The 27,320-nt window shown below is 37.2% G+C and overlaps 2 protein-coding genes and 1 pseudogene across 3 annotated transcripts; 1 reads left to right on the forward strand and 2 right to left on the reverse strand.

The window, feature by feature from the left end:
* The first annotated feature begins 5,313 nt into the window (after nt 1–5,313).
* On the forward strand, nt 5,314–11,556 carry hrh2b (histamine receptor H2b). The gene is made up of 3 exons (XM_079448148.1): nt 5,314–5,442; nt 8,091–8,921; nt 10,476–11,556. The coding sequence occupies exons 2-3, from the start codon at nt 8,301–8,303 to the stop codon at nt 10,824–10,826; spliced, it is 972 nt and encodes a 323-aa protein (XP_079304274.1). The 5' UTR covers nt 5,314–5,442; nt 8,091–8,300; the 3' UTR covers nt 10,827–11,556.
* Nucleotides 11,557–13,252: 1,696 nt separating this feature from the next.
* Nucleotides 13,253–22,324, reverse strand: LOC306889994 (protein mono-ADP-ribosyltransferase PARP14-like). The gene is made up of 17 exons (XM_079449424.1): nt 22,082–22,324; nt 21,713–21,831; nt 21,587–21,617; nt 21,164–21,373; nt 20,663–20,893; nt 18,088–20,501; nt 17,728–17,967; nt 17,391–17,600; nt 17,178–17,292; nt 16,935–17,084; nt 16,782–16,844; nt 16,489–16,671; nt 15,908–16,114; nt 15,205–15,822; nt 14,951–15,093; nt 14,207–14,381; nt 13,253–14,130 (listed from the first exon to the last, which is right to left on the reverse strand). Exons 1-17 carry the CDS (start codon nt 22,263–22,265, stop codon nt 13,850–13,852), a joined length of 5,574 nt encoding a protein of 1,857 aa, XP_079305550.1. The 5' UTR covers nt 22,266–22,324; the 3' UTR covers nt 13,253–13,849.
* A 3,055-nt stretch (nt 22,325–25,379) lies between these two features.
* On the reverse strand, nt 25,380–27,196 carry LOC306889158 (putative nuclease HARBI1; annotated as a pseudogene). Its single transcript has 2 exons — nt 26,216–27,196; nt 25,380–25,497 (listed from the first exon to the last, which is right to left on the reverse strand). The product of its transcript is annotated as a putative nuclease HARBI1 (transcript).
* Between the last annotated feature and the right edge of the window lie 124 nt (nt 27,197–27,320).

Below are 27,320 nucleotides of genomic sequence, written 5' to 3' on the forward strand. Positions count from 1 at the left end.
TTGTGTTAAAAATAACTTCTACCGTTAACTGAACATACTGTATCTGTGTGTCTAAGGACAAAACATTTTGTGTTACTTTGAACTCCTTATATTGTACCTTTCATTTATTTAACACACGATCTACACAAAATTACACAGAATTTGTTAAAATGACACATAATGTGTTAAAATTAAATAACACAAAAAATGCTATCAATTAACACATCCTTTTCGAGGGTCAACATTTTAAATGTTTGGGCATGACGGGTAAAAGTTCTAAAGAGTGTGTATCCTGGTTAACTGTGATGTGCAGAGCATGAAAGGTTTCTTCACTTCTATCCCAGGTTTATACTTTTAAAAATAAAAATACTATTGCCAAATGTGAATCAATCCAAGTGCCTCAGTTGTATCAAGTTGTACTTATCATTTGCAGTGGACAAAGGCCTCAGAAAACAGGTGGATTTGTTCTCTGCTCAAGCTCACAGGTGAGGCTGCTATATGCTTTGTCATGGTATTGCGATAACAATCTTATTGGCCGTATATGTCAACTAAAAAAGGGACAATTTTCTGTGAGAATTATTTCAGTCAGGTGTGTGATGCTTTGTTTCACACAATTATATATATTGCAATGCTGCATTAAACAGCAAATTCATCCATCCATTCTCTACACTGCAGATAAAATTACACTGCCTTAAAATTGCTTTTGTTGTCTAACAGTAGTATTTTATCAATTTATTTACTGTAAAATCTATTAAGACCTACAGTTTGGATTCTTAAATATATACTGTAGGTTTATGCTATACCGGAATTTAAAAAGCAGAAATATTAGGATCCTTTAGGGTTGGCGCCAAATTCTGAAATTTCGTTAGTGTTCTGCACACATTTCATTATTTTGTCTGGGTTCTTGAATATGTGAGTCAACGTAAGTATCAAACTCATTAAACCCTACATGTCAAGACAAATTAGTTAGACAAATGTAATATTTTGTTGCTAGCTAAAAGATGCAATGAAATGTAGATCACACTGGTAAAAATGACTCCCTCCCTCTCTTTTTCTCTTCTAAGTGCCCCTTATGTATATCACTTCCCTAAAAAGCAGATGTGCCTCTGTACTCTGTACTGCAAAGTGTTGTGTTTTCTCTGACCCTTCCCAGGGGAGATTGTGTTTGTGGGGGGGACAGGAGATTGTTCTAAACCCCCCTGTTTTTCCCCATTGCAGTTGAGATCGGAGCAGCATGTGTCTCTGGAGATATGAGATCGGCCTTTGCTAGGATGACAATATGATATGACAGATCCCAGTGGAGGGCCACCGCTCACACACTCACACATACAGTACATGCTCACAGAAACACTAAAGATGCACACACACAGAGACACAAAGATGCAACAGAGAACAACAGCTCCACAACAGTGGCTAAAATTAGATGACGAAGTCCATCACTGTGTTTGGGTCCAATGTAAATCCATGCTCTTCTTAATGTTTGCACATTTTCTGGGATTATTAAGGCAAATTTATTTACTTTTTTCTTTTAATCAACATAAAACTCATAATGAGTTCATCAAAAGCAGAGCCAATGCAAGGTCTCATCATGATTATGTATTTTTATTTGTAAACACAATAATACCATAACAATTGTATTTATGTATTTTCCTTAGTAATGTCTTATATTCGTAATGTTTTCAGTCTAACAGTAGCGCCATTGAAGAGACTGACCTGAAATCAGTTTGTAGCTCACTAATTCTGCTGCTCTAAATATCTCCAAATATTCCCGAAAGATTTGACAGGCCTGGGGGTTGATGATAGCTTAGGGTTACGGCTCCAAGCTGTTTCTGGAGAGGTTGTACTTTTGGTGCCAAGGTCGCTAAGATGTGAGGATAGCAAACAGTTGAAGAGTCATTGAAATCACAGTGCTCCTGTGTCACCGTTTTGCAACATTTAACCTCATGCTGCTCATGCTGCTTCAGTGGAATGCGTCAGTTGAGCATACATCACTTTAGTTAAAACCATCTGTTTAAATATATTGCTCTCCTGTTATATAAGTGAGTAGTTTATTTAAAGGCAACTTGTTACTTGTTACAAGCAACCTGCAGTTACAGTGATGATTCACCCAGAATGGAAATTGTTGGTAATTGCTGTATTCTTGTGTGGTGTGACTTGTGACATCATATGACTTAATTTGTCTGCTTCTGCAACACACATCAATGAGCTAGTTGCACAAGATGGCGCCGGTGAGCTTTTGTGATGCCAGAGTCCGCGGCCTAATTCCAGTCGTATAACACTATCAAGTTGTTTTGGTTTTTTGTCATGTCGCTTATATATTACCCTATTATTTTTTATCTTAAAAACAGTCATATTTACTGGCCAAAAATCCTCCTTTTCCCAACAGTTTTATACAATTGGAAATTACTCTGACGACTCTAGCATCCCAAAAGCTCAACAGTGCCATCTTGCCACTATTGAATTGACTGAGCTCATGTGATTGAGTGGAGGCGGGAACTTATTTTCATAATACTAAATGAATATTAAATACTTAACAACAAGGGTGTAAAGTTACATTTTTTAATCCATAAAAAATATTGTCACAAGAACATTTTACGCATGCTATTTTAATCCTTAAAGATACATTTTAAGTAATACAATTATAAAATGCGCATAGCTTTAATAGCTCTCTCCCTGTATAGCCTAGTTAAAGGGTCAGTTTACCCCAAAATGTAATTTCAAACATGACTGACTTTGTGTCTTCTGCAGAACACCAAGGAAGATATTTTGAAGAATGTTTGTAACCAAGATTGACCCCTTGACTACTGCATGGACCCAAAACCACTGATGCATTTCTCAAAATATCTTATCTTATGTGCCTAAAAAAAAGAGTCATATTCTGATTTCGAATGACATGAGGGTGCACAGAATCTTTTTTTAATTTTATTTTAAAGCTTTTTAATTTTACTTTTAAAATTAGTGGAACATGGCTTTTTGTTGTCTGGGAGACTTGCTATTGAGTCAGTTAGCTATGCCATTGTTTGCTCTTGGTCTTAATTTCATCTCAAATCAGCAGTTTATCTCTGCCGTTCACACTCTGAGAGCAGAAGGAGGAGGTTGTGGAGGTCTTGGGTTGCTAGGTGACTCTAGACAAGGTCAGAGAACAGACGTGGCTGGAGATCCTTGACATCAAGCTTAGCGCTTGGGCTGGCTAATGACAGGCAAAGAGTAGAGGCTCCTCCTGGACTTATTCGCACACACACACGCACAACGATGAGAATGATATACATAGACAGGATCTAAGCACCAGAAGATATTTTGAATCCCTGTTAATTGGCCCAGAAGAGGCACTGAGCGAAAATAATCCTGCTGACAGGAAACGTCCTTCAAACAAACACGCTCATGCGACACAGATGCTAAAATCCAAGTTATTAGAAACAAACAGGCTCATTTTGTAGAGGGTCACAGCCTTTCAGATGTCTCATGTAGCACACTGAAAACCGTGTTTAATGGTTTGATAGTGTTTTTGTGCAGTTGTTGTTTTGAATAGGTTCTTTACTGCTTGTTTGAACTGGTGATGTTACAAATTTCTGGCTTTTGTCATCAGTGTCTCTATTGTTTTGTGACAAGTAACAAAACAAAATGTAGGTCACTAGTTCATTATAGTCTGTAAAAAAAGCAAAATCTACATAGTGTTTGGAAAGATAAAAGCAACTGTAAACATGCAAATGAAAATGTGCTGTGGTATAAAACTGTATTTTAGCATAACTATAAATTGATTGTTTTTTCATTGTTTTCTTATTTTTTTATTTGTTTTTTTGTTTATTTATTTATAGATACAAGGAAAAACTGGTTTTACTTTGTAATTTGTTTGTGTTACTGACACCTTTATTCTGTTGTGTTGTGCATATATGGGCCACCATACAGAGTTAATAGCTGTGGCATGCTGATAATCTCATGTTCAGCATCATCAACACAAGCAACATATGTTGTTTAGCTTTTAACACAGTCACCTTAGGAATATATATCAGCACTTTTGTGTCTCTAATAAAAACTGATATCATATGACTCATTTCTTACCAGTTCACACTGTGTGCTCCTTAATTACACAGATAAAAAAACATATCACAATAATTCATCACCAGGCTGTCAATCATTAAGGCTGATGTCAAACACCTTATCAACTAATAATTAGCAAACTTGATAAATTGTTGTGTATGTGTGTGTGTGTGTGTAATCCTTATCATTTTGATTAAAAACACACCATGTGCGCAAACAGAACATAACTAGCGCATAGGCTGTATGCTGTATGAGCAGTGCGTAAGCAATACGTAAATCTCTAACTGACAGTGTTTCTAATGCATAAACACATGCTGTGATAAGAGTCATCAGAACTAGAAAAATGTACGTGGGTTGCATAATTCTGGGGGGCTTAATGAAGACCCTTACAGAAATTCACAATGTGCGATCACATAATATGTGTTTTGAAAAAACTTTTGTGAGAAGCCTATATAAATTTCCATTTTAAAATTCTATGGGTTCACTAATGAAACTAATCAAATCATTTTTTTATAAAATGGTCAACGTAACTTTATATGGACAAAGGTTTTGGGAAGCTTCATTCCAATAAGTATGTTTATCTATTCCAGATATGCAAATCCAAACCAATTTGAATGCTATACTATACCATACCATATTAACTTTGTTGTGACAGTTTTTAAAGGGATTCTGAAATTACTGAACCCATGTGTACAAGTTATTGATGGGTTTGGATGATGAGAGTTCGGCTCAAATGTGTTCAGGTCTGGGCTTTATACAGACCAGTCAAGATCTTCAACACAAGAGTGAATCAAATCATTATTTTTTAATCTTGCTTTGTGCACAGGGACATTGCCGTGTTGGAATAGAAAAGGACCCTGAACAAACTGTTGCTTTAAAATTATAAACACACAACTATTTTTCTAATTTTACTGTATGCTCTACCATTAAGTTTTGTGCTCACGGAAATGACTGACGTAGTTAAACCTGTTCATTAGACCCCCGCGATCCCTTAAATAAAGTATAAGTATTTAAACTCAGTCAACAGAGTCTGATAGATTTTACACTTGTTGGCTTTTATTAGATTATGTCACAGAATATAGTTTCTCTGTTATACACAGTATACATTGGCGCCATCCCCAGCAATAATTGCTCCATTACCCCGATGGGAAATGTTGCTTTCATCGCAGATTTGACATCAAAGCTGTATACAGTACAGTCCGAAACAGTAGCATGTTGTACCATGAGAAAAGAAGAACTAAGGGAGAGTGTTTAGTGATAAGATAAAGACAAATAACAGATCGTAAATTAAGAGGCAAAGAGGGAGTGGAAACGAGATGTGAAGGAGCAGAAACACAGGAGTATGGGACCTCATTCTGTACTTACTGTACAAGCAGTGTGCATACCAGCTTATACAGGAATCTGGAGTTTCAACACCTGCAGAATGTGAGTTTTTTACTTTCACTAATATTACAGTAAGACAAGCTTTATTTTAACATATTCAAGTTAAAAAATGTAATGAAAATGTCACCTTCTAAGAACCATATTAAACATTCAAATGTTTTAGAAGTTAGAAGAGTTATTCTTAGAAATAACGGTTCCTAAATGTTCTTTGTCAGGCTGTTATTACATTTTTAAGCATAGAGTCAAAAAGGGACAAACCCAACAGTTGGGTTAACCCAGAATTTGACACACCAGAAGGTTAAAAAACACGCCATTTAGGATTGAAACAACCCAACATTGATTTACAACCCAGTGGTTGGGTTCGTCTCTTTTTGACCCAAGGCAGGGTTGAAAATAATACATCTTTCGGGAACCTTCAACCTCCACAGAATATTTCTGTTGTATGAAAGTTTCTTTAAGGTGCTTAAAGGTTCTTCAGGCTATAAAATGTAAGAAATTGTTGCTTTAAGAACCAAAAATTGTTCTTGTATGGCATTGCTGTCAAGAACCTTTTTAGCATCTTTATTGTTTAAAGAGTTTATATGAGTGGTCATATACGGCAGAGCGTGTTTCATCCTTTGGAAAATCTGCAGACTGCTATCTGGTAACCTATTTGGAATTCCAAGCCAAGATGCTAAACAGTGGATGGATGGAATGCAGAATGAATTGTTTGACGTGAGACCGCACACCAAGAATCTGTCATCTGCTTTTATGACTGTAAATTGGGAATGGATATTCGGTTAATTTACATTTTTTTATATTTAGGCTATTCATTTTGCAAGTGGTTTGTTATTACATTAGATGGATAGTCCTGAGAGTGTAAAATAAACATTTAGTTTTTTCTTCTCCTGGTAGACTTTTCCCACCAGATTTGATTTATTGTAAATCAAGTAAATAATAAAGGATCTGATTCATCAGCTTCACGCTTGCATCATCAGATCACTCGTTTGAGCATGATTCAATGTGTGCACTGCACAAACATGCATTTCTCTTCATGTGAAAAAGAAAATGTCATGTAAAATGATGTTTGTTTCACCTATGTATGACAAAAAAACTGATCTTTTGACATCTTAGTGCATGGACACCAAGCAAATAACTATATAACGTGCTGTGTAACATTATGTGGTGTTCTTGGAGTTTTGTCATGGAAACGTATTTCAACCCATGTTTCTACACTGCAAAGAATGCTTAGTGAAAGTGTCTAATTGTATCGTTACTATTGGCTTACCTTTGTCTTGCATTAATCTTTGTGTGCAAACCTTGCAACCTGCCATTTTTACCTCTGTAAAATGGAAATGCTTGTTCTTGTGTAAACGCGTTCCTGTGGTAATAAGAGATCTAGGGAGTCTTAAAGTGATAGTTCACCCAAAAATGTATAACACAAAATAATACATTTTGAAGAATCTTGGTGCACCCATTCACCTCAATAAAAAAACAATGCAAATCAATGTGTTTAGTTAACAACATTCTTCAAAACATATTGTGTGTTCTGCGGAAGAAAATTAGTCACACAGGTTTTAAATGACGAGAGGGTGATATTATGCAGCATTTGTATTTAACTGTAATAGATATGCATTGATAAACCACTTTGACTTAAAACATTTAACTTAATAGCATAATACACACAGTTAATACATTTGTTTTTGTTGGTTTGGTTTTGCATTGATTTAAATGTATTTCTATTAAAATTCGTCACCTGGCTTTTTACAAAACCATTGTCGTGGTTAAAGATTATTCACTTATCAGTGCTACAAGTGGGTTATTGTAAATTATGTAATTTGTGCCCCATTTCCTCGATAATTTACCACTGATACAATTACTCCGGCTCTCAATTGGGCCTGATGTAAAGAAAATTGGATTTTATGAATGCTCAGCATCAACCTTATAAATTAAATGATACGAAATAAAAAATGTCTTGAACTTCTCGGCCCCAAATTGCGTGGGGTATGTAATGGGATATTCCATATTATCCATTTGCATGATTGATGGTATCACTTATTTAATAAGGATGTATCAAATAACCCAAATGGATCTGAACTTGTTGCACTTTTTTGACTTCATGTTAATATTACAGAAAAATACAAACAATTGGTCTTATGAGACAGGTTTTTTTCATATTAAATTAAATGTAGTAAGATAACTTAATGATAGCTTCAAATGTTTCCAAAATAAACTATGCATCAAGCACCACAATAAATTATTCTCCAAATGAATATTAAAGGCATGGCAAAAATAGATCTTTAGGAACCAAAGGAAGTATGCAAATACTTCTATTTTTATCTTATTCTCTAAGGTCTTAAAACTCTGAACTTTTTGTCCTTGCGGTAAACAGGGGCCAAAGTTTTGCATTCAATTTGCATTCAATTTAGATTCAAATTTGCATTCAATTTATTTTGGTGACCTTCCAGAAGAAATAATACCACAGTAAATCAGACAAGTGCATTCATTAACAATTTTCTGGGCTAACACGTCAGTTTCAAAAAATGAATGGCGGTAAATAACCTCTTATGTACATGCCTCTGCCGTCTGATGCCATTTTCTCATTTGAATTTGTTCAGTTTAAAAGATTTGTGGCATATGTTAATAAGGGCTCCACCTAACTGGCAGCTTGTGTGTTTGATTTTAAAATAACTCTGTTGTCTTTCTTTTAGGAATGACCCTTGACTGATATATGGGATACAATCAATGGTGTTCACCTTAATAAACAATAGGTTTTATCCATCAAAATTCCACTTCCAAAGAAATGGACATCAAATGGCTCCATTCAATGTTGAATAAAAACCTATGAAGTGCAAATTGTGTCTGAACTACGCTGTTGAAGTAGAAAGACAAATAACTTTTTAGCTATTCAGTCGAGAACAATGATGTCTACTGTCCTGCGCTGGATGGTCCTGTTGGCCTTCATCGCTCTGACCATTTGTGGAAACGTTCTGGTCTGCTTGGCTGTGGCCACCAGCCGGCGTCTGCACCAAATCAATAGCTGTTTTATTGTATCTCTGGCTGTGGCTGACTTGTTGTTGGCTTTGCTGGTTCTGCCATTTTCTGCCATGCTGGAATTACACAATGGGAGATGGCCTCTGGGGGGAGTGTTTTGTAATGTTTACATCTCTCTGGATGTGATGCTGTGCACTGCCTCCATTCTTACTCTGCTTGCCATCAGTGTTGATCGATATCTTGCAATCTCAAGCCCGCTCAACTATCCCAGGAAAGTCACGCCATCACGTGTGGTGATCACTTTGACAGGGATCTGGATGTGCTCTATGGCTGTGTCTTTTCTGCCTGTTAACCTAGGCTGGAACACACCTGACTTCGGAGTTCAGAACCTGAACTGGCAGATGTGGGATGAGGGAGAGGAAAGCAGGACCTGCCGCTATGAATGGAATAACAAATATGTGCTGCTGTTTTCCTTTGGCATCTTCTACCTCCCTCTGCTGGCCATGTGTGGAGTTTATCATCGCATATTCTGTGTGGCACGAGAGCAGGTACGGTATGTGGGTAAAAAGCACAATTTATACATTTATATGTGCTGTCTGTGAAATCCAGGCTAAAGTCTCATAATCTAACTTTGAGATTTGGAGCATTAAAGTTTGGCACTTTGAATTAAATATTTCCTAATGCAGTCAATACAACATTCACAGAATGTTCTTTACATTATGTCAAATCATAGTATGTAAATCACATAAAATGATTTTCACAGGCAGTATCCCATATAATATAGAAATATATTTTTATTGATTTATATAATTCTATTAGTAGAAAATAAAATGTTTTATATTTTGCCTTTACTACTACGTTTTGATTGAGTTAATTAGAAATATTAAATACAAATAGTTCATATAATTGAACATTAAAATATAATTTAGCTTAAAAACTACAAATGGATTTCTGTGGTATTTTGACATGTATTTTTGCTGTCCAACAAAATGAAAAACCTAAATATCAAATATGAAATTAAATTTAAATTATACAGAAAAACATATTACCCCATGAACAAATATTGTAGTATACTTTAGCATTTACAAGAGTAAACCGTCAATTGTAAACAATAAAAAATATTATTTGTTTTTACTTGACTAATGCATAGAGTATTTTGAAGTATTGGTGAATGGATTAACTGCAAAAACCCCTGAAATATACTGCAATAAATACTATGGCATTGTAAGGTTAAAAACACTTCTTTTTCTATAGTACATATATACTGTATTTTGAATGTGGATTGGACAGTAGCCTACTCTTTATGTAATGTCAAATATCCTGAAAACGTAGGCTACTGCTAAATGTATTCCTCTATATCATTAACGTTATAACACAAAATTTTATATGAGAGCTTGTCCACACAGTCGCACGCGTTTATCGTCGACGTTTAATGCCTCGTGACTAAACCAAGGGCGCCAATGTGAGTGTTAACACCGACGCGCAAACGTCATGCGTACTAGCGAACTTTTTGCTATGGGATATTCCATTACATACCCCAAAAATCCACAAATGAGATTGTCGCTTTAGTTCACGTGCCTGGGGCTGCTCAAAACTGTCTTGCCGAGCATCCTCTAAAGAATGCGGTATATGGAGGACTCTCAACTTAGAATGAAACGAGAGGTGTTTGGTAGGACTGGCAGAAAAAGAAACGGGCAGTACCACGTTGCTATGACAACACGTTGCACTCACACTCACACCTTATTCCTCGCTGTTTTAAAATGTTTAAATACCGCTAAACACTTGTAAACCTATTTAATACATATGCTTCATAAGATAAAAAAAACGTGAGACAAATTGTGAAATGTTAACATTTGATCGTCACTTGAATCGTGGGTTTTGGGTTGAATCGTGGGTTATCTCGCAACAAAGGATACACCTCGTGTCCTCCGAATTCTCGTCAACAACCAATAAATAATAATTTGCTGCAGATTACATTCAAGCATTTTTCTGTTACAAAAAGAACATTCCATTGGTATAATCATTCTTCACAATGGAAATTGTGGATGGGCCTGTTATTTAAAAAAATACTGTCATAATACTTGTTCTCTTCACATTTCTAGGTGTGTCGTATCCGGGCAGCCATTCCATCATGTGCTCAATCTGCATCTGCAGCAGCCACTGTGCGAGAACACAAAGCCACAGTGACCCTGGCCTCAGTGCTTGGTGCATTTGTCCTCTGCTGGTTCCCCTATTTTACCTACTTCACATATGTAGGCATGTGGAGGGAGACACACCCATCCGATCTCAGCCACTCCGTGGTTCTTTGGCTGGGATACCTTAACTCTGCATTGAACCCCATTCTGTACCCAGCACTGAATCGAGATTTCCGTCAGGCATACAGCCAGCTGCTTCACTGCAGAAGGGCTAAAATATTGAGAATATTAAGTTCAAGGCAAAACAGCATAATGTAAACAAAAGCCATATTTAGGATAGAGAGAAAGGTTATTATATTTAATTTATGACACTGAAGAAATTGATAAAGCTACTTAGAAAACAAAAATCCAGTTTACTATTTAAATTTTTTTTTTAATTGTAAGTCTGGTGAATTTATTATGTTTAGATAATGATATATTCAGTGTCAGATTCAATCAGTTTGATTCCTGAAAAGTGATTAAGTATTCTGGGTAAACCTGCACATCATGGAAGATCACAAACATGGACGGCTTTTTCGTGTTATCCGTCACACTGTCATAGAGAATAATGGCATTTTATCGTTTTTTTTGGAGGAGCTGGAAGGTCTTTCTTTCCCTGAGTAAAGTCGCCAACAAGCACTCGGGCCAGATAAATGCGCTTCTGTCCTTTTTGATGAGGTGGGGAGTAACCTTGAGCTGAATACTTTGGGCAAATGGCAATTTCCATGCAATGCTCCTTAAAATGAAAAATAATTGTGAAAGGATTGTTAAATCTAATCCACTTAATTGAAACCACTTTAAAATTACAAACCAAGATTACACTGGTTTTGGATTCATCCCAGCGGAACTGCGATTGAAGCCGTGATGGTTGATTTGGTCAGTGTTTTTGGGCTAGTGCCCTGGAAGGGAAGCTTCTCGTTGTATTTGTGGTAATTCCAGCTCTTCCTTTTTGATCATGTAAACAAAGTATAAATAATATTAAAACTTACCACTGGTGTTATTAAAGGTCACAACTGCCGTTTTTAATTCAGGTATTAGTTCCATGCTAAAGTCCTTCTCAGGAACAATACTGACATTCTCCACCAAAAGAGCATTTTATTTCAAAGAATTTCAGCTTTATCTGAATCATTCGCCAGAGCCATAACTTTTCTCTTGAATTTTGATTACATCCAATTCACTTCCAGTGGGGGCATTTTGATCTTCAGGCAAACAAATTCTAAACAGCAATGTTGACATGGCAAAGACTCATTAAAAGTAAAACCATTAAACATTACTTTTAGTAGTGATAATAGAATATAATGAAACATGTGATATCTTTACTGTACAAAATAAGTAAACAAACCTAAATCCACATGATGACTTACTGGGTTGTAAATAAGCGGCCTATTGATGCTTCGTCTGAATCAATACAAAGTTATACTCCAATCCAAAACACGAAATACAATAAACAGGAAGTATATAACAGCATATTCAAGACAATGCACCAACAAAGGACATATGGAAACTGGAGCGATATAAAAGGGAGACACAAATGAGGACTGATTACACAGGGAGAGTGGCAGCAGGTGACTGGGATGAAACACTAAGGGAAAGCAAATAGTTGGATTGCACGGACCAGGTGAGGGAAATGAAACACTAAGGGGAAGATAGACAAGGGGCGGTGACCAGACTAAACACTAATAGCATTTATACAGGACACATGGGGCTGAGAGACATGACAGGAGGACACGTGGTACCAAGTAACAACAAAAGCCACATGTCTCCACACATAACACAACAAAAACTTGAGAGACGTGGCAATGTCATTACTCTACCCAGGGAGCTAGAAAACTCGAGACAGGAAAGACATAGTCCTGACAGCATATACGTTGTGATGCATTACTTGGAAATGACACACTTCACCTCTAATTTTTTTAACATCATTACATATGGTCATGAATGTTACTGATGGTATTGAATTTTGAAACTCAAAAAGTGCTCATAAATATCTTAAAATACCATTAATATATGACCATTTCTATTTGAACAAATCCAAAGAATTAAACATGTCTACATCGAGGCGGGAATGATAATGAGTTAATGCTTTCCTTTATACCCTTACATCATTTTCAACATTTGTGTGTTTTGCTGGTTAGAAATACAAAAGTCCAGATATGGAATGGATAAACACAGAAGAAAGATACAGAGATAACTGGTAACACTTTCCTTATGTTAAGAAAACAACCTTATTGTAAACTAAAACGAACAAATGCCTATTCTATAGCATTTATATAAATGTTCATGTTAATTTCAGCATTTATTAATATATTTATACAAGTTGTAACTTTTAAAAGAAGCTAATATATTGCATTGGCATTAACTACCATTTACGAACAGGCCTATTATTAAGTGACAAAACAAAGGTATTATTGAACATTTACAAATACAATTTTGTCATCTTATCAAAATTTACCCCTTAATAAAAGTAACTTTTTCGTCCCAATTTAGAGTGAGGATTTATTAATCTAATTTTATGTTATAAACTTTTACAAAAATCTAAAGATCAACTGAATCTCTGCATCTGAAAAAAACTTTTTTCAGTTTTCCCCTATATTTTACTTGACAAATGCTTTACTTAAACCGAGAAAACTTGTACATCACAGTTGACAAAATGGGTCCAACATTTACTGAAAAATTGCATGGGTAAACCAGACACAACTTGCCAGAACTTTTAACCAGATATAAACCTTTATTTTGCACAGTTCTGTTATAATTAGAGTACAGAAAAAACAGCAGACAACCATTACAGTGGATCTTTTTAACATTTTTAGACATAAAATTATTAGAATTAGTTATATCAGCTATAAAAAAATTTCGCTTGAAAATAGATAATTCTTCAGCAATGTTTTACAATATGTTAAGAATGTGATTTATAATCTCAGTTCCACATTGATGTGTTATCTATCCTCGATTACATTCTATTCCAGTCAGCGAACCTTTTTTTATACTCAATTTTTTAAAATGTTTAAAGAACAGTTACCAAAAAATTATTTTTTGTTATCATTTGCTCTTATTAATCATTATGATCCATAATGTTATATTATTGGAGAAGAAAGTATATTTAACACAACTATGAGCAATCTTTAGCGAAACAGCTATGCAAGTCATTCTCAGGATCATATTTCAGCAAAGGAATAAAGATTATTTTGTGGCCTCTGACTTTTTTGCCATATAGGCAAGTTGCCACAACCTTTATTATTATGTGTGGCCACTTTTCTTGTCAGAACAATAAAATAAACATTTACAAACAGAATTCTGAATCCTTACTGAAATGTGATAAGGTATTCTGGGTAGGCCTGTACATCATTGAAAATGACAAACATGGTTGGGCCGTTTATGTTATCGGTCACACTGTTGTAGAGATCAGCACTGTTTAAGCTCTTTGCAGGTGGAACAAGAATACCTTGTTTTCCTTGAGTGAAGTCTCCAACAAGCACCCGGGCCAGATACATGCGTTTATGTCCAGTGGCATCAGGTTTAGAGTAGCCCTTGGCTGAATAGCGTGGGTCCACAGCAAAATATGTACCATTCCCATACATTGCTCCTTAAAACAGAACAGAATAGAGTTAATTATAAAAAACAATTGCTAACAAAAATTACACTTGAATTTTGGCAGGTACCATGGATTCCAGCATAGCTGCGATTGAAGCCATGATGGTTGATATGGTCAGTCTTATCAGGGCCAGTGCCATGGAAGAGCAGCATCTCGTTGTTTTTATGTTTGTTCTTGGCTTCCAGTTCTTCCTTTTTGATCATGTAGTTTTTCCAAAGTGTGCGGTTCTGCACTCTTTCAATCTGTTTAGAAAATAAATCAGTTAGATTTTAACGATTCATTTCTTTAAATGGATGACTTTGACGAAATAATGAAAGAACAGCCATTTAAAGCTCAGGATAGATGGGAAATCCTTTAATATTGGTTATAGTTTTGAGTTTACTTCTATTCTAATGTGGAAAAATGAATAATTAAGTGAGAAAGTGTTTGAGAAATACTTTTGACCATCGCTTTTGAAATGACAAATTTGTATGTACTAACCAGACGCAAGAGCGATGGTATTTTGTTTATTTATACATTTTCTTGCATATCATTTTGTTGATACTTTCACCCATACCAAATATTCCTTGAACTATATTACTGCTCATCATGCATCAAACATACAGAGGGAGTGTGCAGACATTGAGAAACATCAGGTATTATTTGTCAAATCCCTAGAGTTCCACACGGGATGATAATGAATTGAAAGAATGTAATCTGAAGAAGATACATTTCAGAGAAACTTCATTTGCGGTGTGGACATCAAAAATGTTTTCAGCTGTAATAGCATGTACTACCTAGGTGTGGTGTAATAATGTGTGTCTAGTCTTACTTGAATTATCTTAAAGGTGGCTCCGGTTCTCGTAAACTCTTTCTCCACATCTCCATATTCCTTTGAGCCTTCTGTGAGTTTTACCATATCAACTGACTGTCCCTTCATGTCCTCCCAGTGTGAAGGCAAAGAATATTGAGCATCTAAAAATGTATACAAGAAATTTCAACTTGAAATACATTTTAGACATCTTTGTACATAAGGACTACATAATCAATGTCTAAAAGACTAACATGAGTTTATGATAAACTCACCAGTCAAATCTACTCTTTGCAGTTCAATCGACCTATTGCCTCTATTGGCCTGTAGACGAGCAATATCAACAGTGTACTCATTATTATCAATATTGATTTTCATTGAGGTTTGTTTGTTCCGAAAGGCCTTTTCCAGGTCATAATTGGTCATCATATCAAAGTTTTTTAGGTTTTGTCCATGTTCCAGATATTTCCATTCAACCACGCTGCTGATTATGAATGCCTCACGTCGTTTGCTTTCATGCCTTTCCACCCTACGGATCATGTCCCGAATACGACTTTCAGCAGTGTGTACATCTCTCGTCAGTCCCTCTAATGTGATGACAGGGTCTTGATCTTTCCTCTCAAGTTTAATGCTCACCGAGAACTCTCTCTGCATGGTGCTCAGCATTTCTGCATCCTCCTTTGTGAAATGACCAATGGCCGAATCACTAATTGGAATTTTCACATACTCCTTTAATATCAAGCTGTCGATCATGTCTCTGGCCTTATTCAATTCCTGTGGAGAATCTCCGCACAACTGAAACACGGCTGGTTCAATTTTCTCAACCACCATAACAAAGTCTTCATTTTTAGGCGATTCTGAAGTGTCCCAAAACATTAATTCTTTTGTCCAGCCTGTGTGACAGAAAGAAACAAATAAGGATACAATTACATTAAACCTAACACAACAAAACCGAATCAAATTAGTTGATTTACTGACCTTTTAGCTTGTCTATAAAGCCTTTTTCCTCCTCCACTTTTTCACCCGATTTTCTGAGCATGCTTTGGTGAAAATCTTTCACCATGTTCGCCTGGAATATAAGGAACTTTACCAGCTTTACATTCGACAGTTTCTTTTTCTTCACAAAGTCAACAACAGCATCAACCATTGCATCTGCAACATCAGCTGGGTTTGCTCCGCCCTGACCTAAAGGGTTAAAGACATGCCTCAGTAATGTGTTTTATGATGAACACGCTTTCAATTTCTACTCTTAAAAAATGAAGTGTAAATAAGTAATTTGTTGCTCATATTATGAGCTAAGCAAAAAGTATATAGTAAAAAAGAACTAATTAAAAACCCTAAAATGCTAAAATTTGTGAAAACAATAATGTTAGAATAACTGACTAATAGGTTAGGTTATTTGAATATGCAGTAACCAGTTTTAATGCTGCAAATTAATGTTTTTCACTGTTAGTACAATTCATTTCACAAATCATAATTTCTAAGATGTGTACATTTGTGTATTAAATATGTATTGATTTATTTTATGTTTTACCCTACGGTAACCATACAAATATTACCTGTGCCAAGAGCAGGGAAGGCAACAGAGGACAGTTGGTTTGCCTCACAGATCTTCAGAACAGACAAAACAACATCTTTGATTTCAGATGGTTTATTACGGCCCACAATATGGATTATTTTTCCACATGGGAGCTGGCCAGCTGAGGTCACAATCTCTGTTTGCTGGAAATTTGGTGCACTTACTATGTAAAAAAACAATACACTTTTTACCTAAAAGCTGTACGGCTACATTTCTGGTTTAACTAAATGTTTAGCAGCAGAGATTAAATTATACAATTGAAGGCATACAAACCAATTTGTAAACACTCTTGTGCCACCTGTAACCCTGCAGCCTCTAAAATTGCCTTTGATACTCCTGGAATAGAGAAATTGTTAAATGAAACACTTTAACTAGCAACCTAGTTACATTTCATTATGTTTGATAATAAATACAAATTTTATAAACCTGTTTTCAAAGAAAGTGTATGATTTGAGGAGTTGACAATGGCATCAGTTTTTTCTTTAGTTATGTCTCCTGATGAAACCTCCAGGGTCAGTTGACCCACCTGCATAGTGATCACCCCGAGAGAGGGAGTAGAGACATTGCCCAGGAGGCCTGATGTAAATGTAAAATTATAACATATATTTATTTATTTAATGACAACACTGAAACCTTAAGGCACTGATGAACAGAGATACAAAAAGTTACCAAATGTCTGTGCTGGCTTGCTAGAAGGCTTTGTTTTAGGTATAAAATGTTGGTGCGATTGCGACCCTTTTGTGACTGGACTTGTAATCCCATGACTGAAGATTCTGGTAAAGCACTAAGAAGGAAAAAGTACAGAAATAAAGTTATAGTTATTCTCTCAAAGGAAAAAAAATCCTAAATTAGTGACAGTTTAGAAGTAGTGTAAACACTTACTCCTAAACTCTCTCTGTCAGAGGGATGCACAATCACAGTTATTTCTTTGAGGTTTCGAGGAGTAAATTCCTGGACTTCACTCAGCATGATCTTTGCCACCAGATCTTTAGGGAAGCCAAGGTTCCCAGTTCCAATAGCTGGGAAGGAGACCGATTCCATCCGCAGAGCTTCTGCTTCTTTCAGACAATCCTTTATGATTCGACCAAGTACCTTGTAATACAAAAGAATGTTGTATTATAACCTTTTATCATCTCTAAAGTAAACACTTTTAACAAAAAAAGTGTCACATTTGCAATTGAGGTTTGTTAAATGAAAACTGCACAAAGCAGACCGTTACTTTAAGTTTATCTTCTGAGTCGTGTCCACTGCTCCAAAATGGGCAGACTACGTGGAAGACTTTTGCACAGTTCAGCTTATAACCATCTGTGATGACCATCTGTCCATAATTCAGTCGGTGTCCACGAGCAGCTGTGACCTCTTCTTGGAGTCGATGACCAGCAGCCTCAAGGAGTGCTTTGGAAATGGCACCTTTATTAAGGTCCATGTCTTCTGATATAGTGTTAACAATGACATCAGCCTGCAGAAAACAGAATAATACTTCAAAGTTTCATCAAAGCTTACTATCGAAAATGTTCCATACAAATTGAACCAAAGCTGACTTGTGTGCTGGTACAGAAGTAAACCAGGATTTACTTACCTTTGCATCCTGAATGTTCCCCTTGCTCAGAAAGATTTGTAGTCTCTCCTTTGTAGTTTTGGTCTCAAGAACAGTCAATCCCTCATACCTCGCTAATCTGCCACCGGAATAGTCAGCATCTTCTCTCCGTTGTGCTTGCCTTTCAACATTTCTATGATCATAACTGTGATCTCCGAATTCTTGGTTTCTATTTCCTTGATTTCTATGACCATGATAACCCTGTTCTGTTTGTCCATAGCTTCCATGCCCAATAGGTTTCTCACGAAGGGGGACATTCATTTTGGGGCTAAACGCAGCAAACTCCTTTCTGACGGCTTGAGCCATTGCATTCACAGTCTTGCCGTTATTGTCAACCAAGTGAATCTCAGTAAGTGTACTCCTCGAGTCATGATCCAAGATAAACTTCCGCACCTCACTGGCAATTGTTTCGGTGCATAGTTCGAGAGGACAGCCGAAAATTCCAGAGCTGATAACTGGAATTGCAATGGACGAACAGTGTTTGCCTGAAGCCTGCTTTAAACTTTCCCTCACAGCACTTTGTAGGTATCTCACTACAGTAGGTTTGTCTGAACTACTGTATCGGGGACCAACGGTATGCACTACATATTTACAGGGAAGACGACCAGCCTCAGTGATGATGGCTTCTCCAACCCTTAGACGACCATTCTTTTTAACGTACATGTTACAGCAGTCCTGCAGATATGGTCCAGCTGCTAGAAGAAGAGCTAAAGCTACTCCACCAGTGTGCATCAGATCTTCATTAGCTGCGTTGACCACAGCATCAACTTTAATTTTGCAAATGTCTGCCTGTCTGACTCTGACAGTAACTCCACCTGACATCTGAACCTCACAACACTGCCCAAATTCTTCGATATCTTTACTTTTATTGTCCTCCTCTTCTTCTTCCAGCATGTGATCTTCCAGGAGAACAATCACAAATCCTTTTTCCTTCAGCAAGAATGACAACATATATCTACCTTCCTCCTTGAAGTATTTCTTTGCTCCTGCCTTTTTAATGATCAGCGTGTCTGTGTGCAGAGCATCCGCCATCTTTTTGAAGAAGCTCAAAGCTGGCTGGACAAACCTGCGCTCTCCAGACAGTTTGATCCTGGGTCTTATGGAATCAAAACACACTGTCACCTCATCAGACTTCATAAAATTCTGCCAGTCATGTGATTTTCTGTCTTTTATAAATTCGACCACTGCATGTGACTTAACACGAACCGCATCTTCAACTTTAGTGTGTTTCTCTATGAAGTCGGCTAAGTTGCGGCTGACCTCTTCTACTGGTTCTCTGAATCCAGACACTATTACTTTATCTCTTTGCAGTGAAAGATTAATCAACACTATCCTCTTCTTGGATGTATTGTATAAACTTTGCAGTTGTTTATCGAGATCTTGCCACTCTGGAAAAGCAAGCACAGCCTGATCTTCTACAATGATGTCTTTAGACTGAAGAACCTTATTCAACATCTTCTCTGCATCAGAAAGTGCTTGTCCTGTGCTTCCAATCAAAACAAGATCTTCATTATCTACAGTGTAGACAGCAGTTATTCCTTTATTTATGAACAGGTCTTTAGACATCTCATCACAATCCACAGATCTCAAGAAATCTAGCAATGAACGCTCAATCTTTAAAGGCTTCTCTTTCATACTTAATTTCTTTTCAAGGACCCAATTCTTGAAGGTGAGAATTTCAGTTTGAAGGCCTGACAAATGTAATTTATTCGTTTTCTTGTCGTAGTTAAGATGCAGTTGTGGAGAAGCAATTAGGGCATTTTGCAGACCATCTTGTTGAAACAGAGAGTATATGGCAGGTGTCAACTCCATAACCTCTGTGACACTGCTCCTTTCTCTCTCCATTTGAGTCGATGCGCGATCTAACATTTTCCCCACAACAGATTTCAGCCCATTTATGTCATGGGTCGCACCAGCCATTGTGAGGGCCCCTTTAGACGCATCAATTTCTATAAAAACTTGATCTTTTAAAAGTTCCTTGATGTCACTTTCCGCTTTGGTCCACACGGAGTACAACACTGGCAACTCACAGGCTGAATAGTTGGATATAATGGTCTTAAAGGCATCTGTGGCATTCTTTGCCCAGCAATCAATGTGTCTTCTGGTTACACCTTTCTGTTTCAGCAATGCTGGATCCGGACCGAGCAGAACCTCAGGTTTCTCCATGTCTATTTGGCAGAATTGATTGCTCATCTTATCACTGATAGAAGAAATTAGCCTTTTCTTGAGAAGGAACTTCCTGATGGCAGGATGCACATTGACTGTGATGGCATCAGGCAGCTTCAATGTTGGTCTGTTGCTGCCATACAAGGCTGTATCCAGGGATTTATAGTAGGGGTATATCTTAACTGGAACATTGCTGATCTTATGCTCCATCTTCAATACCTTATCCCTGTCTGACAAAAAAATTAAATGCAAGGGTAATTATGTAAATAATCTTAAGGCAAAAACTGAAACAAAACAGCAGCGTGACAGAAAGCAGAATGATCGTTTAGTAGGTTCACTAAAGGTCACTGGCTACGCAAAAAAAAGGATGCCCCTTTGAGATTTGATTTACCTTCTTCCTTTTTAAAGGTTATGATGGCTGCTTGCTCCAATGAAACTATGATGATTTCTTCTACTGGACCGCCCCATTTTTCAAAATACAGGTCAAGTAACATTGTATTATTGCCCTCAGCTGAAAGATTCTCCACCCGCACACATGTGCTTCTCTCCAGGGCACGGGCCTTCAGCCCATAGTCCTTGAACTTTTTGTGTGTCTTGCTCTCTTCAAGAAACTTTCCTGCGGCTGTCAGAAATGTTATTTTACACAGTGTAGCTGACAGATTCAATGTAGATAGAAACGTTATACATAAAATAAAAGCAAATCTAATTGATAATTTCATTATAAATTCTTTGCATTATGTAAACAGATTTTCCTCCCAATCCATATAGACCATATTTTCAAACTGCTGCTTTGATTTAAAATGTTGGACTTAACATGAAAATGAAGGAACAAACTTTAAGTACTTTTAAGTAATTCTGTATATATAAAATAATATAAAAGAAAGAAACTTACCAATGGGGCTATTAAAGGTGACAACTGCTGTTTTTAATTCAGGTATTAGTTCCATGCTGAAGTCCTTTTCAGGAACACTAGAGACATTCTCCACCAAAAGAGCCAGAATATTTTTGTCCGCTTCATCTGAAACATTCTCCAGAACCACAGCTAATGATTCTTGAACCTTATTCACATCTGCTTCACTTCCAGTAGCAGGGACATTTTGATCTTCAGGCAAAATAAAAGTGACAGCAAATAAATGCAAAGCCATCGCAGAGTTAAAACTCAACTAATAAAAGCTTATAATGAACATTGGAATAAATAAATAAAACATCTGATATGTTTACCACGGCACATGTGCGCAAGTTCATCAGCAATCACAAATAAACCTAACCAATAAAACATCACGTGTAAATAAATGCCTGAAGCCCAATGACTCACTGGGTTCCTGATATCCAGAAGCTTGCTCCGTCTAAAAAGAAATAAAAAGCAGGGAGTGAGTCAAAATGTGTTTATTTGAGAAGTTACGTGGTGACACAATACAGTATACTTTGAGGTTATTCTTACCAGCTGTATAGTGTTGTCTGTCTCTTTCGCTACATTGCCGGGCTTGCTAACTTTTAACTTAATCAAGTCTTTGTCAATGGTAATCACGTGGTCCGTTTTGGAGAGAACACGATCTCGGACTGGAACAACAGTCAGACTTAGTTAGATACATCACAACAGTTTTAAAACAATTAACATGACACGTTAATTTGTATTAAGATACAACGAGTCACTTTTTAAACAAGTGACACAAGTAAGCTATTTTATTGACAGTCGGCGCAACAGCGACGTCGTACTGTAAATATGTAAATGTAAGTTTTAAAATACGTGTTTCAGCTGCGTAAAACCTAACTATTAAATAACTTAACCTACTAAGCACTAAGCACTTACTGTCCGATGATTTAAACAGAACTGTAACTTGCGCGCTGCTCTTTTCGTTGAATTGTACGACGCAGTCTCCTCCCTGAGACTTCTTCTTGCTCTGAAAGTAAATCTGGAGTTTATTCTTCAAACTTTTTGCCTGTTCAGGGCTCCAGTCTCCCTCCACAACGATGGGAGAAGGATATTCCTCCATCCTGACACTTTTGAACAATGAAGAAATGGCTGTCGAGTCACGGTGTACTGTAAAACACACGCAGTTTATTTTCGCTTTCGTTTCAGCGTTTTACCATGAAACTGGGACATCCGGTTTTTACAAGAATAAAGGATAGCGCTGTAAATTATATACATATGTTTTATACAGAATTTGTGGAAAGACAATTTGATGAGAAATAATGCGAATTGTGCTAAATATGGCTATATATTATAATAAGTTACACAAAGTATAAAAATAAAACTTACTTAACATCTATTTTATTTTAATTGCGAATTAACCACAGTGCGCGTGGACTTTACATTTCTTCTACCGCATGTGGTTGCAATTTCTGAAAAGTTGGTGTAAGTTTCGGTGCTACATTTAATAACAATATCTCACAAAACCAACAGGTGGCGGTATAACTTTGCCTGTAGCCCACTGTAATATTTAAGTAAAGCTTAAAATTATTTTGGGGAAAAGTATGATTTATATATATATGAAAGAAACAAAAACTAACGATCTCACACAAAAAATACTAACAAATATTTGACAAAGTTCTTGCTTATTGAAATATCTAATTTATAACAGAACAGAACTTGTTCGAACAGGAACCTCATTCCTTTGACTACAGGGCTTTTGGGTTCCTCTCATATGTTTAAAAGTCTTATCTTTACTCTGTAATAATCATGAACGCATACATTTAATAATTACCAGTCAGCCAATCACATTAAAGCGAACTAAAGCTTTTATTACTGTGTGTACCTCATGAGGTTTGGGATGTTATTAATGGTTTGATCCCATTTGTTGCCCTTTACAGTTCGAGTTCATTTACAGCTCCACATCATTACCCTCTGTTCACCTACAGTTACAGTAGATCTGAGGGGATCTGAGGGCAAGAGAACCTGCCATAGTACTGCTTCACTGGAGACAAGGGCCCGTAAATAAATGATTATTACTGACAGCACTGAGCCCCAGCACAAGGCTCCAGCAAATTTCCTTTCACTCCACACAAAATTACACACACACACACAACACAAAGCATGGAAGCTTAAGACATACATTTGTAGTATATTCATCATAGATCACAAATCTGCCTATGCATCATTATCCTTTAGTCCGCAAATACTAATTTGTGGCACCAATATGGAACCCAACCATGCATCATTTATGAAATATTGAATTAAGTCACCTCTACGCTCTTTCTCATACAACACAACTCATCTGGAAATGAAAGCCGAAAGAGAGAGAACATCACATCATTGATTTTGTTGGCAGGGTCGTTACAAAGATCGAAAGAGGAGACAGCATGAAGTTTTCTTGAGTACAGTACACAGTTTATGGTCTTGGTTTTAGTAACTAATGACAGGAGTGGGGCTGTAAGGGGCTTAAGAAGCACACCTTGACCTCCATGCATTCATGTCATTATATTGGACCTCCAAAGAATGTCTTTAGATCAGAAAATAATATATGATTTAAGATTTTGAAAATGTAGAAACAAAGCATTAGGAAGTGGATTAATATGTAGTTAGTAATTATGCTAATATAGGTTGGTTTTCAACATAGACACTAACTGTGGATCGCATTTATCATTCAGGGTTATTCCAGTCATAACCAACTACTACAACATGATGTACTATGTGACACAAAGGCAGAGAGAGAAAATGTGTTTTGCCCAGTGAGGTATGAAACACTGCGGTCTAAAAGCTGTCTCCCTTCTTATGTTACATAACCATGTTGTGCATTTGAGTGTTAGCGTGAGTGTTGATGTTTGTTCTCTACGTGAAACTCTAACCTTAAACACAACATTTTCTTCTGGATCTATACAGCCCTTGAACCTCACAGAATTGATTTTTATAAAGACGTCCTTTATGCCAGGATATTCAATGCTTACTCTCAATGTTTCATAATTAATGACCATAAAAATCTGCTCTGTTTTGCTCAATAAGGGGAAATTATAATGAAGTCAATGTTTCTCCTCAGGGCAGCTGAAATGTAATGGGTCAAAGGACACAATGCGGCAATCGTTGTAGAGTCTTATGGAGCACTTCTGCAATGTTCAGGTAACACTAACTGTCAGGTTCAATCCCGGCCATATATTTTACAAGACAAAAATGGAATTACCAGCATTACAAGATGCATTTTACAGCTAATGAAAATTTGTATTAGTCTCAGAAGACTGTAGTCCCACATGCAGAGTTTCAGAAACAAGGATGGAGCAACTTGTCTATTGATTCAGTAAGGCAAAGATTTGCATATTTACACATAAAAACTAAGCTTGCTTTCTAAAACCAACCAGCGGTCAAAGAAATAGTCTTATTGAGCATGAAGAAAGCACTTATTCTGTTCTCTCTTTACATTGTCTGTCCCCAAGTTAATAGAAAACAACTGCCTGTGTGTGTGTGTGTGTGTGTGTGTGTGTGTGTGTGTGTGTGTGTGTGTGTGTGTGTGTGTGTGTGTGTGTGTGTGTGTGTGTGTGTGTGTGTAAATATAAGTGATAAAAATTTAATGTCTGTCACTTGTAGTGCAAGACTAGGATTCATGGCCAATGGAGTCAGAATAGAACTGTGTATTTTAAATGGACCTTTCACATAACAGACAAATAACTGGTATATTGCTGAGCTGGAGTGAAAAACTCATTGCATTTTCTCTAGAATTGTTCCCATTGTAGAGAATAAACAGAAGGAGATGAGGGGGAGACCGGGGAGTGTGGAGGAAGATAGCATCATTACATGGTTTCAATCGGGGCATACATGCACTCAAAGTAAGAGAAAAGGTTTGATGTTCCCCAGTATCATTACCCTACATGTCTGTTATGGAGTATACGGGAGTCAGATGCAGAATGGGACAGATTTATTAAACACAGAAATATGACCGCTGTAGCGGAGAACTCTGGATAGACAACGGGCACGAGTGCTCGGCCAGTACACAAACAAAAAACAACCTGTACAGCGAGTCAAAAACAGACAGAGCTACCGTCAAAATAAGTCCCGGGACTGTAGGTCAAACGTTCTTAATGAAAGTCCCAATAGTCGCAATAAATGCTTCCAAAACAAAAGGCGGAAGCACAATGGAGGAGGTAATCACACACAGAGTCGGGCAAGTAATCCTGGAGTCTTACTCTGTGATAAATCCCGCCAGAACAGTGTCTGTAGTCCGTATAATTCCTCCGGTGGGTAAATAGAGCGCAGCGAGAGTGATGCGAGGTTCAGTGTCCCATGACTTGTAGGATTCCCTGGAATTGACGCACCCGCGAACACCAGGGCCCAGTTTTTCAAAAGTAATCCACTAGGATTTTGGATAACGGATTGGATCAAATCTTGAAAATGTGTTTTTCAAAAAGAAAAAACGGATCACATAATCGGATTAGATCATGTAATCCAATCTTGGTTTTGATCCTGATCAAACCTTTAGTTTGGGTTTTTCAGAACTTTTTTGTAGGATTTGGATCACTTTGATCCAAAAAATCTGGATTCAATTGATCCCATCAGAAGGGTGGATTCAGCGTGGATTTCATGCCCAAAATGTAATGAAAACTTTAAAAAAGTATCAAATAATACTATATTTGGATCATGCAGTATTTTACAAGATATCCTATTTATTCATAAGGTTTTATTTTTATTTGTTCATCCGTCAGGCTACAGTGATTAGGTAGGCTTTAACGTATTCAGCCTTTCAGTATAGGCCTACAGCAAAGTAGAAAGAGTTTGTCCAAACAGCTGTCAAAATTGACCAAAAACAATAAATTTTATTCTGTCACTAATTGATATATATATTCATCACAATCAAAATTATTTTTGTTTTTAGAATATTTATTAGTGATGCATGCAATGATTACAGAATAACCAAAAAAATGCAAAGAATGGCAATCACAATGATTTTTGAAATACAAAACAAATCCAAATCAGAAATAGTGTCTAACTATTGCGTCCCTTGTTGCACGTCCTCTTTGCTCGTTCTGGCAGAATGCAGGCGGTTGGTTAGTGTCTCCAAGGGGCTCAGGTGCATCATTGTCAGCACAGAGAGGGACATTGCGCTTAGTAGCGATGTTGTGCAGGACAATACAGGCAAGGGTTATGTTGCATGCTTTCTGTGGTTCCGCTCTCAGGTAGATAAGGCATGCAAAGCGCCTCTTAAGAACTTCATTTAAAACGCTCAATTGCACATCTTGCTCTGCAATGAGCAGTGTTGAAGCGTGCCTGCGCCAGTGTATTTGCTGTTAGAAAAGGATTCATCAGCCATGGTAGGAGTGGGTAGGCACTGTCTCCTAATATTATGCCATCCGGTCGGTTGGTTTGGAGGTCTCTATATAGAGCGCTCTCCCTCAGGATGCGTGCATCATGGACAGACCCAGGCCACTTGACAACGCAGTTGGTGATGATGAGGTCAGCATCACACACAAGTTGGACATTGATGCTGTGCTTGCCCTTTCTGTTTATAAACTCCCATTCATTCTCACAAGGTGCTTGTACATGCACATGTGTGCAGTCGAATGCTCCAATAGTATTGGGCATATTCCCCAAAAGAAAAAAGCTGCGCTTGGCCTGGGCAATCTGGTTGTCCTTTGGAAAAGAAACAAATTCATTGACCAGGCTGGCCAGTGCGATTGACACATCTCTCACCACATCACACACAGCTGATTTCACCACTCCCATATAGTCACCAACAACTTGATAGAAAGTCCCACATGCATAAAATCGGAGCGCAATGAGGATCTGGTCTTCCACAGACAGACCGTGACTCCTTTGGGTTCTGTGTTGAAGTTTTGGCCTGAGAAGGTTTACAAGGTACTCTATATCAGCCTTCCCAAAGCGAAACCGGACATACAGCTCCTCAGTGGTGTATTGCTCCAGTGGCTTGGTACGTTCAACATACACCCTTTGACGGTATCCTCTCCTGGCAAAGTGGTGGTGGCGGTGGACAACACCGGCCATTTCACTGTCTCTCTGTGAATCCTCTGAGAAAGGCTGATTTATATGGCTGTGTAGTTGGTCTTTTCAGGTGCCATTATGGAGCAATAGTGGGAAGTTTTAATTCTGCTAAGGATACCAACAAAAA

This window comes from Barbatula barbatula (assembly GCF_947034865.1).
Source record: "Barbatula barbatula genome assembly, chromosome: 24".
Lineage (NCBI taxonomy): Eukaryota > Metazoa > Chordata > Actinopteri > Cypriniformes > Nemacheilidae > Barbatula > Barbatula barbatula.